The sequence below is a fragment of the Marmota monax genome, unplaced genomic scaffold (assembly GCF_021218885.2).
Source record: "Marmota monax isolate L192 unplaced genomic scaffold, Marmota_monax_Labrador192_F-V1.1 WCK01_AAM20220418_F8-fsc00210, whole genome shotgun sequence".
Lineage (NCBI taxonomy): Eukaryota > Metazoa > Chordata > Mammalia > Rodentia > Sciuridae > Marmota > Marmota monax.
The window spans coordinates 1,441,951-1,463,468 of NW_026695248.1; the positions used below are offsets into that span (position 1 = coordinate 1,441,951).

The following is a 21,518-nucleotide window of genomic DNA, read 5'->3' on the forward strand; positions in this document are numbered from 1 at the left end:
ATGTTAATGTTTCTAACAATGGGAATTTTTAGCCAACAGAAAACAATGAAGAAGAATCTGCCTCAAAACAAGATAAAAAGAAGAAAGGACAGAAGGGCAAAAAACACAGTTTTGATGATAATGATAGTGAAGAATCAGAGGATAAAGATTCAAAATCAAAAAGGACTGCAAAACCAAAAGTGGAAATGAACTCTGGGAGTGATGATGATGATGACTGTAATAAACTTTCAAAAAAAGCTAAAGGGAAAGCTCAAAAATCAAATAAAAAATGGAATGGGTCAGAGGAGGATGAGGATAACAGTAAAAAAATTAAAGCACGTTCCAGAGTAAATTCTTCTGGTGAAAGTGGCGATGAATCAGATGAATTTTTGCAGTCTAGAAAAGGACAGAAAAAAAATCAAAAAAATAAGCCAGGTCCTAACGTAGAGAGCGGGAATGAAGATGATGACTCCTCCTTCAAGATTAAGACAGTGGCCCAAAAGAAAGCAGAGAAGAAAGAGCGAGAGAGAAAAAAACGAGATGAAGAAAAAGCAAAACTGAGGAAGCTGAAAGAAAAAGAAGAGTTAGAAACAGGTAAAAAGGATCAGAGTAAACAAAGAGAATTTCAAAAGAAATCTGAAGAGGACACTGGAAAATCCAAAGTGTCTCTTGACACTGGAGCTATCCCCACCTCTGAGGAGAAAGGAGAGACTCCCATAGCTGCTGAAGGTTGGTAATATGGGCAGTAGGGGAAAGCACAAAAATGTTTTGATTTGTACCCAGTCCTAATTTGTGATCACTGTGCCCTAGAGTTATTTTGTTATTTGTCCTTGGTTATAAAGGAACTTTAAATAATAAGAAGCCTTTCAAAAATTACGTCTAAGAAGCTAGCTTCTACTACACTCAAAATTCTAGCTACTTAGAGGCTGAGGCAGGAGGATTGCTTGTACTTTGGAATTCAAGGCCAGCCTGGGCAACGTAGCATATATTTAAGGGAGACAGGTTGGGCTGCAAGTGTAGCTCAGTAATAGAACACTTGCCTAGAGTGCAGAGATCATGGGTTCATACCCCAGCATGTCAAAAAACAAACAATCAAAAAAATCCTAACAACTTTTTGCTTGATTTTCATTGTTATGCATTTACATATATAGCATAAAATGTCTTTCAAATTTTTTATTTTCCCAGATGGGTGGTTTTATAGAATTTCGTTGTAAAAACTATTTTTTTGTTGTTAATAGACTGTTTAAATTGCTAAAGAAAACTTTATTCTGAAAACTCAGTGTCAGATACCTTTAAATCCTTTCCTGTCTGTAAAAGCAGTATGGTCTGTGAAATAGAAAAGTAAAATTAAAATACTAAAATTAGTTAACATCATGTAAACAATAACGAAGCACATTTTAATACTAGAACCAGTTAAAGAAAAACATTCTACTCAATTTCCTTCACTTACCTAGAGGAAAAAATAGCTAAAGATCAAATGATTTACACAGAAGCACTTTATTCTTAAAATTTAGAATAGTTTTTCTTTAGATTTCAAAACATGCAGTGGAAAAATTTTTAACCACTGAAGTTTTTATTTCTTGAATTTTTTTGAGGAGAAACACCTTGAAAGTAGCTTCAGAACTTTTTAAACTCATTAGGTTTTTTGGAGTATAATTATGTATATTTTTGTATTTCATTCTTTTTTAATAGTCCCTTAAAGTAGACATAATTATCATCATCCCCATCTTGTAAAAGTGAAACTAGCTAAAGAACTTAAATGGCATTTATTTCATTCTATTCTTTAGAACTTCAGATAAGCATCTTACATGTGCCAGCCACTTGGCCCAGGTACCATGCATGGTATAAGAGAAACCTGAGTTACAATATTGCCATCCTGCTGCTGCCACCAGAATCCTTCTGTCTTCTCATATTTACTAGGATAGCTCAGACCAACACCAGCATTGTAGGCACATCAGCAAACCAACTGCAGGTTATATTGAGCTGTTCTAAATATTCAGGTGCTCAGGACACACACACACACACACACACACATGCATATACTTATTTATTTATTTTGTGGTGCTGGGAATTGAATCCAGGGCCTTGTGCATTCGAGACAAGCACTCTACCAACTGAGCTATATATCCCCAGCCCCCTCAGGATGCTTTGATCACACACATATCTAGCCCACTGATGGCATCAGTCTTGGCCCATTATTGTCTTTGAACTCTAGCTAGGATTTGTTCATTATCTCTATAGGAAAGAACATTTTTTTTAAAAATAATATTTTATCTTTGTTCTTTTTGGTAGACGACAATGAAGGAGACAAAAAGAAAAAAGATAAAAAGAAAAAGAAGGTGGAAAAGGAAGAAAAAGAGAAGAAAAAAGGACCTAGCAAAGCAACTGTAAAAGCTATGCAAGAAGCTCTGGCTAAGCTTAAAGAAGAAGAAGAAAGACAGAAGAGGGAAGAGGAGGAACGCATAAAACGACTGGAAGAATTAGAAGCAAAGCGTAAAGAAGAGGTATATGTTTTATGAAGTTTGCAACATCAATGTTATGTTTTACTTAAAATCTCTATGCAGTATCTCCAGTTTCTAAGATTGCTATTTGTATAGCAATTTAGTTATACTATTGTTTTGTTATAGATAATGTTATGAAAAGAAAAAAAAATCCTACCTTTTATTTCCTCATGTAGAGACAAAGGTTGCTAATGTATTATTGACAGTAATCTCCTCTGATGTTAATTGATAATAGTGTACAACATTTTCATTCAGAATCTCACAGTAGTACTTTGCATTTATCTAAAGAACTTTTGTTTATTGAGTTATTTACTTTAAATTTTACAGTTCTTTTAGCTAATACAATATTTATCTGATATGTATTCTTTCACAGGAGCGATTGGAACAAGAAAAAAGAGAAAGGAAAAAACAAAAAGAAAAAGAAAGAAAAGAACGTTTAAAAAAAGAAGGGAAGCTTTTAACTAAATCCCAGAGAGAAGCCAGAGCCAGAGCTGAAGCTACCCTTAAACTTCTACAAGCTCAGGGTAAGTTGTACACTTAATCAGCTGAATAGTTTGGTAGCTTCTCTCATGCAGTTCTGTTCTTACAATGTTAAGGAGAACAGAATTGAATCAGAAGGAAAATTCCTGTGAAATATTGTGAAAAAGTTAAAACATGAGAAATATATGATGTATTTTCATTCCTTAGGAAGATGGCTTCTTTATTTATTTTAATTGTCTATTTTTTAATTATAGGTGGACACAATATCTTTATTTTTATAATTATGTGGTGCTGTGGATATAACCCAGTGCCTCATGCATGCTAGGCCAGCGTTCCACCTCTCAGCCACTACCTGAGCCTAAGATGGCTTCTTTATTAGGTCAAAAATTTATGTGTAAATGATGGCATTTCTATAAATAACCCTCCCAAACAAAAATAGAGATATAATAAAATGAGTACCTGACAACAAGTTTCAGTAATTATCAATATTTTCCATTGTTGCTTTATAGCCTTCTGCTTCCTTTTTTGTCCTGGAATATTTAAAAGGGAATCCCAGATAGGTTTTTTTTTCCCCCTCCCTCCTTTTTTTCCCTTAACTCATAGATATTTTAGTTTCTGTATCTAACAGACGATGGATACATTTTATCATAAATAGATACATTTTATCATAAATAGAGTATGTATTGTGACATTTAGCAAAACAATTTTTTTATATCTGATTTTTCTCTCCATATTTTAATATTTTCCACTTATTTTTTACAAATAGTTCACACCTGGATCCAGATAAGATCTACAGATTGCATTTGATTGATATATTTGTCTCACTAACATCACCTCCATTCTACCCTCTAATTTCAGTTTGCCATTTGTTTGTGGATAATACTAGATAATTCTTTAGAATTTCTCATATTCTGGACTTGTCTAATTGTGTCTGATGTTGGCAAATATACTTCTCTGTCTCTTGTAATTTCCTAAATCCAGTGATTTGGTTGCTTCCTACTGATGCTGTATATTTCTCTCGCCTCATGTTAAGGGGACACGTAATCTGGCTGTCTCTCTTATAGTGACGTCAAGATTGGTTAGTGCATTGAGGCATTGACTCTTTTTTTTCTCTGGTACTGGGGATTGAACCTAGGCCCACTATCATTGAGCTCCCTCCCAGTCCTTTTTTATTATTTTGAGACAGGATCTTGCTAAATTAAGGAGGCTGGACTCAAATTTATAATCCTCCTGCCTCAGCCTCTGAAGTAATTAGAATTATAGGTGTGTGCCACTGTGCCCAGCCCTCATTGACTTTTTTTTTTTTTTTTTGGTACCGGGGATTGAACTTAGGGGCACTCGACCACTGAGCCATGTCCCTAGCCCTATTTTGTATTTTATTTAGAGAGAGGGTCTCACTGAGTTTCTTAGCGCCTCACTTTGCTGAGGCTGGCTTTGAACTTGCAATCTCCCTGTCTCAGCCTCCCGAGGTGCTGGGATTACAGGTGTGTGCAACAGCGCCTGGCCTTCATTGAGTTTTTAACCTAAGACTTTTAATGCCTAATTGGTGATTTTATATCCTGTATTCCTTAGGAATTATTGACTGGTAATCTAATTTTGTCATTTCTTCTGCATCAAATTAGCTAGATTCTAAAGAAAAACTTCCTGAAATACTGTTCATACATGAAATCCAGAATAAGTGCTTAATTCTTTACTTCTTTTTATTAGTTTTCAAAATAAAAAGTTGGTGTCATGGTAGCCTCCATAGGTGGCCCATGAGATTAATTTTGTGTTTTGGTTGTATGGGTGCCAGGTTAATAGATTTTCATATAATTGATGTGTTTTCATCTTTTGAAGTTTTTATAGTTTGATACTCATATCATAACATCTTTGACCAGTGGCAGTTCATTCAGGTTGGTGCCCAAATAAATAAATCACATTACTTGATCTTTGATTGGTTTTTGCTCTCTCACACAATAAGATATCTCAGGTTTATCTTGTATGTATTCTACCCTAGATCTGGAATCAGCTGCTAAGTCTCAGGGAGTCTTGTAATTAAGAGTGTTCATTAATTAATGGTGATTACAGATGACAAATTCTGTTTTTGTCAAATAAGACGGTTTAAAATAGTGTGTTTGCTCCATCAAGAAGACTATATTGGGTCTTCCCTTAATTTCCTATTCCATTATTTGTAGATTTTTATATTATAGTTCCTTTTGAGACTTAGGCTATAATTATAGTAATATTTATACTTTATTGTGTATTTAGTTTATAACTGATGCTTTAATGAACTTTTGAAATTGTTTATTTTTCCCCCTTGTAAAATCTTAACATATATTTTTTAGTCCCAACATATAGGTGAGGATATGGTGAATCATGGCGCTTAAATAACTGACTCAGTGACCCAGATCTAAAACTGTCTGTGTGACTACCTCTTTAATTATATATTATATGTCTGCTAGGGGCAATAGATGTAGAGAAATACAGTTCTTAGATTGCAGAAAATTTTATTCTGATTTGGGCATATACTTTTTTTGGGAAAAAAAATGAAATTAGAGAATAAATTTGGGTATTGTTAGCGCACAAACATCAGATGTGACTGGTGACTATTCGAAAGGCTAAAACCACTCATGAAGCAATTAGGATGGGAGTAATCACCAGTCTCAGAAATGCTACTTTAAGGAGTAGTTAGACATGTAGTTATGGTAATTAGATGGAAAGCTTAACTTAAAATGAATTGGGCATACGATTGTGTTTTTGTCAAATAACATAGAACATACTTGGAAGAGACATTTTCTTGAATGGTATCTGTGACCCTGATCTTTCTTCTTATTCTTCTTAATGTTGCTCAGTGTTTGTCATCTTATTGGTTTCCTATATCTGCTGGAATTTACCATTAGCTGTTGACTGTTAAAGATGTATTTCCTTAGACTTAGTAATGGTACTTGTGAATAAGATTTGATCTCGATTTGCTCTGCCATCTCCCTTTTTTTAAAAAAAAAAAAAAGAGAGAGAGGGAATTTCAATATTTATTTTTCATTTTTTGGTGGACACAACATCTTTGTTTGTATGTATGTGTGCTGAGGATCGAACCCGGGCCGCACGCATGCCAGGCAAGCGCGCTACCACTTGAGCCACATCCCCAGCCCTGCTCTGCCCTCTCTTGATTTAACCATATTTATTTATTTGCTCTATTTAAGGGAAAATATTAAAACAAATATTTAAAGCTGGATAAGAACCATGAGTTAAAATAAGAACAGATTACTGACTTGACATGAAAAATTTTCATTCTGGCCATATTACTTTATTGAATCTTCCTTGCATATGCTTTTATCTGGTTATTAAGCTGGCCAAAGTGAACAAAAGTGTTATTAACTTTTTTTGTAATGATAATGAAAATGTCTGTTTACTTTGTCCTAGTTTTCTAACATTACTGTTAAAAATACCACAAATTTAGTGGTTTAAAATAGCACATTTTTTTTAATCTTACAATTCCGTAGTTTAGCAGTCTGACCCACATCTTAGTCGGGTAAGATATTGGCAGGTCTACATATTTTTTTCTGGACACTGTAGGGGAGAATATATTTCCTAGTTTTTCTGGCTTTTGGAGGCTACCCACATTCCATGACTGATGACTTCCTTCCTTCATCTTCAAAGCCAGTACCATTGCATCACTCTTTCCCATCTTTCATAATCACATGTACTCTAACACTAGACTCCACTCTGGGAAAAGCTGTTGACTTTTAGAGAATCATGTGATTAAGTAGGACCTACCTGATTAACCTGGGATAATTTCTGTATTTCAGAGTCCTTAATCTAAGGCACATCTTTAATATTATTTGGGGGGCGGCTTTAATTCTGCCCAGCATATACTTAAAACTTGTTTGTGAATTCATTCGAGATTAAACATTTTTTTCTTGTCCTATTTCACCATATCTTTCAGAGACCAAAATCCCTTGTTTAACTGGAGATCGTTAGCCCTTTGCAGAAACTTGCAGCACGTTATTTAATGCTATTTATTTATCTATAAGGCAGAATGCCTGTCCACTTTAGTCCTTGATACTGTGTGTCAGGCAAAATACAACTGATAAATTATAATTATTTTCAGAAGATATATAAGTGGTGGCAAATTTTGCATTACTACTAAGGAAGTACTTTGAAAGAGCCGATTTTAGAATGGAATCTGTTTTTGTCTTTCTGGTATTGTGAGAGAAAAAAAACAGGTTAAAAGTAGAGTTTATCTTCTTAACTGTGGCCTAGTTTGGGCTTTTCTACTTTTTGTTCTATTTCAGTCAATTATAGTCCCAAATTTATGGAATTACATAATGACAGCAGAGGTTTTTGTGGTCTTTGAGGGGGATGTGAGGAAAAGTTTCAGAATTTCCATCTTTTCATCTGTAAAAGTTTTAAGTTATTTGGTTTTCTTTGAATTGAATACATTGTTGTATAATCATTGTTATAACATTAGAATGATGGGCCCATTTGGCTGCTTTACTTTGGCTGGAGGAGCCAGGAATGGGGTCTCTGATAGTTGAAGGGACTTGCCATTATTTTTGTTTTTACTCTTTCTTTCTCTTTTGCTGCTTGCGCCAAATGGCAGCCCCAATTATATGAAACTTTCTAACAACTTTGGAACATAAAACCTGAAGAGAGACTCATCTTTTTGGCCAGAGGAATCAGAAAGAAGGGCTCCTGGGAGCCACAGCATGTAGGGGAAACTGGAGAGAAGAGAGCTGGAGAAAGAGGTTCTTACAACTGTTTGTGAACTGACATTACTCCCAGGCTCACCAGGAAGCTGTGTATGCTTGGAACAGACCCAAAGAAGCATAGCCAAAGCTTCCAGAACTGAACTATGATATAAACCAATGAACAAGACCTAGACTTACCTCTGAGTGGCTCATGTGCCAGGTAAAATATTGATTCTAAATATAATGTGGAAAGTTAGGTATGAATATTTTAATCCCTGCAGGAGCCACTAAAATTGATTAAGCTAGTAGATAAGGCAAAGTGACATACCAAATATTTAGATAATCCTACAGAAAATAGAAAAGGGGGAGATAGGAACAGAACACAGAGAGAACAAGAAGAAATCTAATAATAGGCCTAAAACCAACCATAATCCTAAAATACGAATGATCTGATCATACCAATTAAAAGGCAGATTGTTTGAGAACAAGAACTAACTATATGCCATCTATAAGAAGTCCATTTTAAATTATTGCAGTACAGATTAGAAGGATAGAAAGAGATACAATGCTAACATTAATCAAAAGAAAGCTGGAGTTGTATTATTAATCTGAAATATGCATCAGAAAAAGTAAATTTCTAATAAAGAGGAAGTTATATAACAATAAAAAGTTCATCTTCCAAAAAAGCTGTAACAATCCTGTATGTATGTGTCTAACTTAAAATTCATATCATTCACTGAAGCAGGTCATTTTTTTGAGTCATAAAACAAGTTTTAAAGCCTTTCAAAGAATTAAAATCATGTATAATGTTTTTTTTGTACCAAAACAGAATTAAACTAAGAAGGAATAATAGAAATATCTTGTAAATACACAAAAATATGGGGAAATTGAAGAATATACTTTTAATTAACCCTTAAGTCAAAGAGAAAACCCAAGAAAATTTGTCTTGGGTCAGATGAAAATGAAGGTACAGCCTTGGATGGAATTCAGGTAAAGGTATACCACATCCAGATTTGTGAGATGCATGCAACTGACACAGTTCATAGAGGGAAACATAGCCTCAGATACCAAAAAAAAAAAAGGTTTCACATCCTTTGTTTAAGAGTCCATCTTAAACTGAAGGAACAAAATAAGCAGAAGGAAAGAAATATTAAAAATAATGAAATATCAAATGGAAAACTAGTAGAGAATCAGTAAAACTTTGAAATGATCTGTAAAATTGATAAACCACTAGCTATACTAAAAAAAAGTTGAGCTTAAAACCAGTATTAGAGTGGGTCACAGGCCCCTGAGTTCAATTCCTGGTACCAAAAAAAAAAACAACAAAAAAAACCCAACGAATATTAGGAGTGAAGCATGGAGACTTTGCAGGAATAATAAGGAATAACTATGAACAATTCTATACCCAGAAGTTTAGGAACTTAGATGAAATAGAGCCATTTTAAAAAGACAAAGTACCAAAACTTACCAAGAAACACAATCTGAATATTCAGTGATATAACTGTTTTTAAAATATAGGACTATATATCCTATTTAAATTTCATCTGAGTTCATTACCCACAAGGAACACTCCAACCCCCCTAGATTTCACCAAGGAGTTCTAATAAATATTTAAAGAAGTTGGACCTGTTGTGAATATTAGGAAATACCCAACACATTTTGTGAGGACAGCATTATCCTTGTTGCCAACTGAGATAAAGATAGTTCAAGAGAGGAAATATACAAACTGGTGTCCCTTGTGAGCTTAAATATAGAAATTCTCAACTAAACTTTAGCATTTTGATTCGAGCAATATATGTGCATATTTATGTATTTATATATATTTACATCTAAGGAGAAATCTGTCATGATCAAGTGTGGTTGTCCTGGAAATGCAAAGCTGGACTAATATTTGGAAATCAATAAATATATTTTGCTAATCAATAATCCAAAGAAGAAAAATCCATGGCCATTTCAATAAATGCAGAAAATTTATTTGGTCAATCTTATCCTCCCATATATATTAAAAGTCCATACAATATCTACAAAAATTTACAGCTATTATGCTTAATGGTTAAAGACAGAATTCTAAACCTTAACTTGGCGAGATGACATTAAACCTAGTTTGTCCACTGTCACTGAATTCATTCAGCACTGCACTGGAATGTTCCTAACTGCTGGTAGGCTAAATAAATTAGTCCATGAAACAAGTAAATTTGTCTATGCACAGATGATGGTTATCTACATAACAAATCCCATGGAATCTCTACTCCTTTACCCCAAACAGCCCAGCATTAATAAGTGAGATCAACAAGGTTGGAGATACAAGACCATTATGGAGATACCAGATGTATTTCTTTATGTTAGCAATTAATAATTGAAAATAAAAAATTGAAACAGTAACGTTTATCATGATAATTTAAAAAATCAGAATAGTTATAACCTAATATTTGTAGGATCTACATGCTTAAAACTATAAAATAGTATTGAATATATCAACAGCAGTGAGTAAACCTGTATAAATGGACAAATACTGTATTCACAAATCATGAGACTTATTTTAAGGTAATCAGTTCTCCAGAATTAATCTGCAGTGTCAGTGTTATCCTAGTCAAAATCTCAGCATGTTTTGTGGACATCTATAAATTACTTTCAAAATGTATGAAAACACTGAGGAGTTAGAATGGCCAGAAGTACTCTTAGTAAAGGAAAGAACAAGTTTGGAAGACTCAGGACTGGATTTCAAGCCACAGGAAATCATTAGAACAGTGTGATATTAACAAAATAGACTGGGAGAACAGAGAATCTATATTGGTTAGTTGATGTGTTGTCTTTTTTTTTTCCTCCCTCCTAGAGGGGAAGGGTATTTTAATGGATAAACTAAGTTTAGTTTTTGCATAAGTGGTACTGGAATAATCAGATACTCGAATGCAAATGACAACAAAAATCTTAATTCCTACTAATTATAGACAGATTACTGAAGAATGGACCTTAGACCTAACTGAATACACAACTATAAAAGTTTTAGAGGAAAACACAGGAGACAATCTTGCTGTTTTGTATAAGGCCAAAAAAAAGTGATTAGGTATAAAAGTATAACTCATAAAAGGGAGAAATAATACATTTTGAGGAAGTCTGGTGACTTTCTTTGCAGAAGACACCATTAAGAGAATTCCAGTGGTTAAGTGCCCTGGAGTTCAATCCTCCATGCCAAAAAAGAATACACATACTTGACAAAGAATTAATATCCAGAAAATATAAAGATCTCTTCATATTCAACAAGAAGAAAACCTTTATGTGTTAATGTAGGAAAAAGATTTAAGCAGCCATGCTCACCAGGAAGTTATAAACGTGAATAAAATGCTCAACATGATTAGTCACTAAGACCCCAATGAGGAAGCGCTATACATTTATTAGAATAACATACATCTGAAAAAATAAAAACCCGTCTTTATCAAATGCTGACAAGCATGCAGAACAGCATTTCTGGTGGGAATGCAGAATTGTAAGGCCACTCTGGAAATCAACTGTAGTTTTTTGATAAAAATTAAATGTGTTGGGTGGGGCTTTGGCTTAGTTCTTGAATGCTTGCATAGCATATGGAGGACCTTGAGTTTGGTCCTCAGGACCTCAAGTAAGTAAACAACATTGAGTAGTATTTACCTTACATCATTCCTATTCTGAAACATTTATTCAAAAGAAATGTTAGTGCAGAAACAATTGCCTCAAAATGAAAGCATTTCACATATCCTTCAACTAGTGAATGGATAAACTGGTACATTCATACAATGGAATGCTACTCAGCAATACAAAGAAGTGATACTGATAGATACAACCAAGTGCATGACTCTCAAATCCAGTATGGCAGAAGCCAGACTAAAAGATTTCATTTTTGTGACATTTTGGAAAAGCAGATCTTTAGGAGTAGATAACAGATTAATGTTTTTCCAGGGACTATTGATGTGAGAAAGATTTCACTGTGTGGAGTCTTACTCATAAATTTAAGACCTGATATTTTAAAGAGGGTTTTCCTTGAATGCCATTTTTTATATTTGGTAGTATGAGGTGAAAGAAATATTACCTTTTTAAGTACTGATTCTGAGATGACATACAAATGATACAAACCTGAAGTTTTCCATTTTTATCCTTTAGGTGTGGAAGTGCCATCAAAAGACTCTTTGCCAAAGAAAAGGCCAATTTATGAAGATAAAAAGAAGAAAAAAACACCACAGCAACTAGAAAATAAAGAAGGTTTGTTTATAAAATAGCGGCTGATTGAGAAACTATTTTGCCTGTTTCTTATAACTTTTAAAATAAAATGCCGTCTTAAATCAACAAATCAGAAAGTTTTTGATGGTGGTGCCAGAAATTAAACCTAGGGCTTCACACATGCTAAGCATGTGCTCTACCACTGAACCACATCCCCAGCCCCCAGAAATGCATTTTGAAATTCTTTCCCATATATTGTTTCTTCATATTGTCCTCACTCTTAGCTGATCCAAATGAAAGGCTAATGGGAGGGAAAAGTTCTTTAGTTTGAAAAATATGAGACTTACTTAAGAAAATTGTTACCTGAAAAGCAAAAATATCAGTTTTTTTTCCAACTTAGCTTTATTCCATGAACAGAAGGAGTAGTTTCCTTTATAATATTTGCCTGATTACTGAAGAAATAGATTCTTACTATGCAGTTTTATCAGTAGTTAACTATCTTAATAGAAATTATATGCTATAAAAATGTTGAATTGATTTCTGTCCCCTTTTCAGTGTCTGAACCATTGGAAATAAGTGCTGCCGTAGAAGTTTTGGAACAAGAAATACCAGAAAAAGAAGAGACAGCACCTCCTATTGAACCAGGCCAGTAACATTAGCCTTTTAGTTAATTAATTCCTTTTAAATAGTGCTATGTGTCATAAGTTTATTAAGTTGTTTTAGACCACATAAAAATCTGGCTAGGTGACCCCCCCCCCCTTTTTTTTTTAATAGTTCTTTTCTGTAAACCATTTTTTATTTTCACTTTGAGAAAGTATCCAAGTGGGACTTGAATCTGTTTTCTTTTCAGTAGTATCATTAACATATTTTGGGGAGATGCTAGAAGGATTTGGATTTTATGTTTTTAATTCTTGGGTTTGATATCTCAAGGCCCTGAAGTTCCTTTACTTAATGCTTCCCAAATCAGATTGTAAGCATTTTTAATTAGAATGTTTTCTTAAAAATTGGCATTTAAAAACTTTCTCAGGGGTCATTTCTATTTACTACATAAATAAAAGCAGTTAAGTTTTTCTTTTTCACTTGTGTTGAAGGGTTGGGGAAAATCTCTGGCCTCCTTTTTTTTTTTTTCACCCTTTTTAAATGAATCATTGTTCCAGCTCATTAAATTAATGAGAGCGCCAATGGCTAGCCAAATGGAAGTTTTGTATGCAAGAGAATTTCCAAAGTTTAAAGATAGGATAAGAGTGGGAAAAATAAAGAGAATGTAAAGCCTGAAACATGATGGTAAATGATGAAATTGGCAAAATCCTTTCCTACCCTTTTGCCTGGATCAGCTGCAGCTTAGCATTAATATGGCGAATTAGAGAAAATAAGTTGATATGACCTATTGTAGCACCATAAAAAATTGCTAATTCAGAGCAGTGTTTTGGGTACTTGCTTCTGAGTCTCATTTTCTCCTAAAGGTGGCTTATCCAGACTTGTTTATAAATAATAATTACTACAGGAAAGGATATGCCCCATCTTTGTCTTTTTTCTTTTAATTATTTTCCTTTCTTTGTATTTTTGTTAATTTTTTTTATACTGGTGATTGAACCCAGGACCTTGTGCGTGTTAGGGAAGTGCTCTATCACTGAGGTATACTCCTGCCCCTCTTCATTTAATAAGTTTTTGCCTGGTTAGAATCTCAGTGAAAAAAGAGTTGTGATTGTTAAATTATTAAATTCTTTAATATTCAGATAATCAAATTTTAGCTTTCTCCCTATTTTGGGGTTATAAGCATAGTACTCGTTTTTTATTTTGAGCTGGCATGGTGATGGTAATTTTATAGCTTCAACTTTGATATTTAAGTAGTTTCCGCATGTTTTTGTAAAGGTTAGAGCAAAATAAGTAAATTCTATGACTAAAGTATGAGTTGAAAGTACAAAAGGTAAACGTGAAATTTTATCCTGAAGAACTGTGAGTGTATTCACGTACTCCTTCCAATATTTAAAGGAACATTTCAGTATTTGTATTTCTAATATTTTATTTACTTCAAATATGAAATCTGGATTAAGTTTAACATGGTATGTTGTAAGTATAGAAGGAAATGTAGTGCATTTATTAAGTGAATTATAACATCCTAATTATGGTTCCAAAGATTGTAACAAAGCTGCATACATACTTTTTGTGTAAAGCATTTCTTTTTTATGTCAACATAATTTTCCACTTTTTTCTATAGGAAGTCTTATATTTCTAAATGTGTCTAAAATGAAAAATTTTTTACTTATAGAAGAGGAGGAGGAAACTGAGGATGGTGGATTGGATGATTGGGAAGCTATGGCCAGTGATGAGGAAAGAGAAAAAGGTGAATAACTCATAAGCACACATTGATAAATTCCATCGTTATTAGAGATCTATATATTTAAATAAAAATCTGTCTCCTGGTTAAGAAAGACAGGTAAACATTCCTGGGGATGAGGACCAGTATTATTCTCCATTGCTATGGTTCCTAAATCCAAGTGAATGGGTTTTCAGAAAGTCATGTGTAAGATTGCTCTTCAGGGTTTAGAATACATTTTTTTCCCTGAATGATGATGTTATAAATAAGATTGTTATTTATGTAGCCTACAGAAAGCCCTAAAATGCAATGAGAAGTCGGCTAATTATAGCTTCTAATCACTATGAATAAGAAGTACACAGGGTTTTTTTTCTTTTTGTTTTTATCAATACTTTTCCTTTGTCACTTAAAATCTCCACTTTCTTTGGGTTTAATTTATTATTATTTTTCTGTCTTCTTGAGAATAATGTTTGGCTCTTTGATTTTTCAAATTTTTTTCCCAGTCTCCCTTCCCCACCCAATCCTTGTTTAAAGCCATAAATTTTCTTTAAGCATGGCTTTCATCAAATTCCACAAGTTCTGATATTTTCTAATTTACATTTGATATATATATGTATTTTTTACAAATAATTCATTTACTGAATTTCTTAATTTATAAAAGTGAGTAATCAGAGAAGATAACTGTCTTTTGAAATAACGTAGTCTTGATTTAGAGCCCAGCATATGATCAGTTATTATGTTTTATATGTATTAGAAGGCATTCTGTAGTACTTGGATGCCTTGATTTCTATTGTTAGCTCAAGTTTGCTGGTCTTTCTAGTCTTTTCTGTTTTTGATTTTTTTTTTTTTTTCTGTTGTGTTTTTACTCTTACTGGGACCATCACATAAAACATAAAGGAACTCCCACCACTATTGTGGATTTTCTGTTTCTCCCTAAGTTGTGTTAATTTTGTGCTTTATATATATTTTGATGCTAAGTTATTAGGTGAACACAATCTTAGATCTTTCTGATGCACTGAGACTTTTGTATAATATTGAAATATATATTTCCTTTTTCAGGTAGTGCCTTTGCCTTAGAAGTCTGTTCATAGCTACACCAGCTTTGATGTATAGGATCATTTTCTATCTTTATTACTCTTTCTATATTCTTAAAAAGCATTGTCTCAGTGTATGCTGCTGTAACAAAATAGCACAGATGGGGTGATTAAAGTTTTGGAATAGGCGAGTCCAAGATCAAGTTACTGACATTGTCTGGTGACAGTTGTTCTCTACTTCCAGGATGGTATGTTGTTGCTGCGTCCTTCAGAGGGGAGGAAAACTGTTCTTACGTGGTAGAAGGGTTGAAGGGCATGAGGATTGAACTGCTTCTGAAGCCTCTTTTAAAGAACATTGACCCATTCATTATAACCTAATTCTCAAAAGGTGCCACCTCTTTAATACTGTCACAATGAGTATTGTGTTTCAACATGAATCTTGGAAAGGACATCACATTTAGACCATAGCAAGCTTAGTTTTGTCAATAACTATATTTTACCTAGGGTATATTAACACTTGATGTATTGATGAAACATATTGGTTTTAAGTTTTTCATTTTACTAAGTCCTTTATTCTGTTCCACCACGCCCTTCCTTTCTAGCCATCTTTTAGATAATTGTATTTTTTAAATTCCATTTTATTTTCCTTTTATGACCTTGGAAGTTATATATTTTACTAATTCTTTTAGTTGGTTGCTCTAAAAGGTTTTTAACCTGCATTTTTTGAATAACCAAGGCTAATGTTACCCGGTTTTCCCAGCAATGAAGGATTTTCGAGTACATAAACATTTTCTTAACTCCCAGTTTATTATCATTGCTCTCATTTCTTTTCATTCTGTATGTTTTTCTGTATTAGCTTATTACTCTTATTTATACTTTCAATATTTAAGTTTACTCACATTCTTAGCATTTTGTTTTGCTGCATTTCTTCCTGCATCTTTGAACTTCGATTTGGGATTGTTTCTTCTTTTCTGAGGAACCCTTTTCAGAATTCCTTTTTGTATAGATCTGCTAGTCAGGCATTCCATTTTTTTTTTTTTCTAAAAATATCTTTATTTCATTATCATGAAAAACTTACTGAGTGAGGAATTCTTGGTTGAAACTTTTAACACTTTGAAATTATCATTCCTTCGTCTTAGCTTTCATTGTTTTTTTGAGAAATCAGATATCAGCCTAAGTTTTTATTTATTCTGCTTATATGGCTTTATGAATGTGTGGTTTTGTTTTTGTTAGTGTTATGGTGTAAGTCATCATCTCCCATAGGGTTGTAAGTGTGTCTGTGATAGATCTTCTTATATTGCTGTTTCCTTTCCTCTTTTCTGTAGTTTCTACCTGTTGACTCTCATAATTCATTCTGGATTGTTTTTTCTGTCTTCTAGGTGATTAATTTTCCTTAGCTGTTTCTACCCTGTTGTTAAGCCCATCTCATTTGAGTTCTGAATTTTATTTCTTGGTATTCCAGTTTCAGAATTTACATTTGGCTATTTTTGTATATTGTCTATTTACCTTCTTAAATTTTTAACTCTGTTGCTCCCTGAATGTTAGAAGCATAATCATTTAAAAATACTTGCTTTTATAACTTAAAGTATACCCTTTGGGTATCTTATATGCTGATTTTCCTTACGTAAATTTTTTCCTCATGTGGCTTGATACTTTTAAGTATCAAGAATTGAGGTATTTGTTTTCACCTTTTCATTCCTTTTCTTCCCACTTTTGCACGATCATTAGGATTGTGCTCTATAACTAAAGGCCTTGAGCAGCAGAACTTGTGTTAGATAGTTCACTTGTAAAACTGTAGAAATAATTTAAAGTCAAGAATGATCTCTGTTCTTTAGAGCCAGTTGTTTATGTACAGGTTGAATATTCTTTATCTGAAATACTTGAGATCAGAAATCTTGGATTTTGGATGTTTACATTTTAAAATATTTGTGTGTGTGTGTGTGTGTGTATGTGTATGTGTATATATATAATGTGATATCTTTAGGATGGGACCCAAGTCTACATGAAATGTATTTTACATAAGCCTGCTGTACATAGCCTAAAAGTTATCTTATACAATATTTCAAATACTTTTGTGCATGAAATAAGGTTTATTGATATGGAATTCTCCACCTATGGTGTCATGTTGTGCTCAAAAAGTTTTGGATTTTGGAACATTACAGACTCCAGATTTTCAGATTAGGAATATTCAACCTGTTGTTCACTGGGAGTAAGTATAAACTAGCAGTATGGAATCATGTTGTTATAAATTTAGAATTCAAACAATCTACAGGTGATCTGCCAATAATGAAAAAGTCTTAATTTATTTCTTATTCATCCTTAGGATGTAACTCTTCAGAATGTCACCCCACAGTAAGGGTAAAACCCAGTGTCTGCCCACTCCATTCACCATCCCCCTTTCCCCACCAGTCCTGGGTAGGTCTGGACTCCCAGTGGCTGGCACTATAGCACTGAGGCAGCTAATGACCCCTGGGTAAGGAGTACATGTTTCTCATCTATGTTTATTTTCCCTTGGCTCCTGACTTGGAGCTTTTTTTTTTTATTAACTTCAGAAGGATTTCTACCTTAAGTTTTTTTACTGTTAAATGACTCTCTTCATTGTAGTATAGAGATATGTACTTGCATTTATGAGGCATGAAAACACAATGTTAGTGTCTTAATTAATGCATTTCAGTATGATTTTTCCTTACCCTAACATCTCCATTGTCTTGATACAAATGTATAATGTCAACTTTAATTTATTTTAAAATTTATTTACTTTTCTGAAAGAAGGAAGCACAGTTCATATAGAAGTAAAAGAAAACCCTGAAGAGGAGGAGGAAGAAGAAGAAGAGGAAGAAGAAGAAGAAGAGAGTGAAGAGGAAGAAGAGGAAGAAGGAGAAAGTGAAGGCAGTGAAGGTGATGAGGAAGAGGAAAAGATGTCAGATGAGAAAGATTCAGGGAAAACATTAGATAAAAAGCCAAGTAAAGAAATGAGCTCCGACTCTGAATATGACTCTGATGATGATCGAACTAAAGAAGAAAGGGCTTATGACAAAGCAAAACGGAGAATTGAGGTATTTGTTTTCCCCTTTTCATTCCTTTTCTTCCCACTTTTGCATGATCATTAGGATTGTACTCTATAACTAAAGGCCTTGAGCAGCAGCGCTTGTAAAAATATTTTGACTCTTCTCCAATTTTTGTAGTGTTGAGATATCACAAATCTGCAACACCAGTCTAACCCAGGGACCCTATCTCCCTCTCTTACCTGAATCAGAACCGTGGCTGCTTCATTATTTTGTTGTTGTTTTCTCCAAATTTCAGTGTGCTCTTTGATGGTTTATAGGTATGTGAAAGTATTCTGAGCATATGCTGCCTAGTTATGAACATCAGTTAAATGTTTGCCTCACTTATTTAGATAATCTGATATCAGCACTTTAGTTGTTTAAATCTGGTAAATGGAGCTTCTATTTAATAAAATCCATACACCTAATATACTTTTTATATTTTTCCTACTTAAGGTTGTAGACTTTAAGAGAAAGTTTGCTTTAATTCTGTCAACTTAGTGTAAATAATACATTAAAAATGATTTTAGTTGGCTTGAAGAGACTGAAAACTGTTAGAAAGCCAAAAATATTTTGATTTTCCTTATCTTTTCTTGTATAACTTATTTATAATTTTTCATTTTCATGTTTACATATCATCATTTGTCTTTTCCTTCTCTAAATTCTAGAAAAAATTGTCTGAATTCCTAAAGGATTGAGTGAGTCTGTTGTTCCAAATTAGGATTTATTTGTACCTCAGCAATATTAATGTTTGGGCTACATAATTCTTTGGAGACTGTCTTTATTGGAGGATATTGGGCAATATCCCTAGCCTTGTGGTCTTTTGTGTGGCTTCTTTTGCTTAGCCTGTTTTTAAGGTTCACTTATGTCATACCATATGCCATTATTTTGTTCTCTTTGTTGCCAAGTAGTGTTTTATCATATAAATATATAGGTTGAGCATTACTAATCTGAAAATATAAAATACTACAAAATCTAAAACTTTTTGAGCACTGGCATACTGCCACTGTGGAAAATTCCACACTTGACCTCAACAACAGGCAGGTCACAAAGTACAGACACACTAACAATATTATATTAAATTACCTTCAGGCTATGGAGATAAGATATATATGAAACATAAATGAATTTCATTTTAATATTTAATCTTCCTTGCATATAGTTTGCCTCTGCATTATTTAGATCTTTTAAACTCTTCCAGCTGTGTTTTTTAGTTTTGAAATTACCAGATTTGTAATTTTTGTTGAATTTATTAGTTAGCTTTTTATTCCTTTTGATTCTATTGTGAATGTCAAAAAATTTCCCATTAATACTATAAATAAGTGATAGATTGATTTTGTATTCAGTTGTGCTAAAAAAGCATTTTTTATTCTAATAGCTCTTCATGGATTCCTTAGAAATTCCTATAATCAGGTCAGGGCATTTATCAAAACAGTTTTTACTTGTTTCTTTCCACTCTAATTGCTTCTTGTTTCTCTTTCCTGATTTTCCTGGATAGAGTAAGTACTACAGTGTTGAATAGACATCATAAGAGCATACATACTTGCCTTGCTCCCAAATTGACAGGGGGGAACATTCAAAGTTTCATCATTAATTATGATGTTAGCTGTAGGTTTTTTACATAGATCAGTTGAGAAAATTCTCTTGTGCCTGGTTTTTATCCCCATGGGTGACATTTTTCCCCCTCTATTGTATTGGTACATGGTGATAGCACCAATTGATATTCAAATCTTAAGCCATTGTTGCATTCTTGGGATAAATCCCACTTGATCATGGCATGTAATCTTTTTGTATGTTTTTGGATTTAGTTTGGTAATATTTCGTTGAGTATTTGGGGATGTGTGTCTATGAGGAATATTGATCAATAGCTTTCTTCGTGTTTGTCTGACTTTGATACTATTAGCATTATAGAATTGTTTGGGAAGTTTTCCTACCTCTACTTCAAGTTTATGAGGGATTGTTTTATTTCCTTTTTTAAATGTTTGGTAGAATTTACTAATTTTTTTTTAATGGGAATATTTTTAGATTTCTAAGTTCTTGTTATGTAGGGCCATTCATATTTTCTATTTCATCTGGAGTCGTTCTCTAATTTCTAATCATGTATTTCATCTAAATTGTCTTAATCTGTGAGCATAAACTTGTTGATAGTATTCTTTCACAATTCTTCAGGTTTCCATAATGTCAGTGAGTGTGCCTTCTCTTTTGCTTCTGCTTTTGTTGGTCTGTCTTCTTTTTTTCTTGGTCTATCTAGCTAAAGATTTTCTCAAAGACCCAATCAAAGATTTTATTTAATTTTTTTCTTATTTTCTCTTCAGTTAATTGTTTTTTAAAGAGAGAGAGAGAGAGATTAATATTTATTTTTTAGTTTTCGGCGGCCACAACATCTTTGTTTGTATGTGGTGCTGAGGATCGAACCCGGGCCGCACGCATGCCAGGCGAGCGCGATACTGCTTGAGCCACATCCCCAGTCTCTTCAGTTAATTTTTATTCTGTTTGTTTTCTCCTTTTGGTTGAGTTCAGGTTTAGTTTCTTCCTCTTTTGATAACTTTTCATGGTGACAACTTATATTATTATATTATTGATTTATTTCCCTGTAAGTATTGCTTTATCTGTATCTCTGTATCCCATAAAATTTGGTAAGTTTTGTTATTTTCAAAACATTTTCTAATTTTTCTTAATTTCTTTTTTGACCTGTGTGTTATTTAAAAGTGTTTTAATTTCAAATATTTATGGATTTGCCCAATTTCCTTCTGTTGTTAATTCTGAATTTTGATATTTATTGTCTTTTTTTTTTTTTTTTCCTTCAGTGCTGGGGATTGAACCCAGGGCCTCCTCACATGCTAATAAGCAAGTGGTGTACCACTAACATACATCTCCAGTCCTCTGTCAGTTTAACATAATGAAAACTTGTTTTATTCACTTTTTAGATTATTTGTGTGCTTGAAGAAGAATTTATATTTCGTCTCTGGACCCAACATTTAGTTAGGTCACTTTGGTTGTTGTTGATGGTCAGATTGTTTGTGGACTTCCTCATTTTCTGTTGTTTTTCTATTTGGTATTGAAGTTCTCAAATTGTTTTGTGGAATCTTATTAGTCTTGTCAATTTTTTCTTCATTTATTTTGAAGGTAAATACATACTTGTTTGTTCTTCTTTATATCTTCCTGAGGATATAAATGTTTCTCTCATCTCTCACAACATTATCTTGCCAATGCCTACCTTGGCCATCTTGTTCCACAGACCTCTCTGTTAAATTTCTAGCTGAAGTTCCAGGTTGTCACTTGCCCTAATGGGATGGAGAGCTTAGTCT

General features: G+C 33.3%; 1 protein-coding gene across 2 annotated transcripts in view; it reads left to right on the top strand.

Annotated features, from left to right (window-relative positions):
• Eif5b (eukaryotic translation initiation factor 5B) overlaps positions 1-21,518 on the top strand; it is a 59,912-nt gene that overhangs the window by 19,512 nt on the left and 18,882 nt on the right. Inside the window, exons 4-10 of one of the 2 annotated variants that reach the window (XM_046440380.2) lie at positions 33-708; positions 2,272-2,483; positions 2,854-3,004; positions 11,759-11,857; positions 12,371-12,460; positions 14,085-14,159; positions 17,936-18,222. In XM_046440380.2, the coding sequence (XP_046296336.1) occupies positions 33-708; positions 2,272-2,483; positions 2,854-3,004; positions 11,759-11,857; positions 12,371-12,460; positions 14,085-14,159; positions 17,936-18,222 (1,590 nt within the window). The remainder of the gene's footprint in view (positions 1-32; positions 709-2,271; positions 2,484-2,853; positions 3,005-11,758; positions 11,858-12,370; positions 12,461-14,084; positions 14,160-17,935; positions 18,223-21,518) is intronic. The other variant, XM_046440381.2, reaches the window with a different exon arrangement.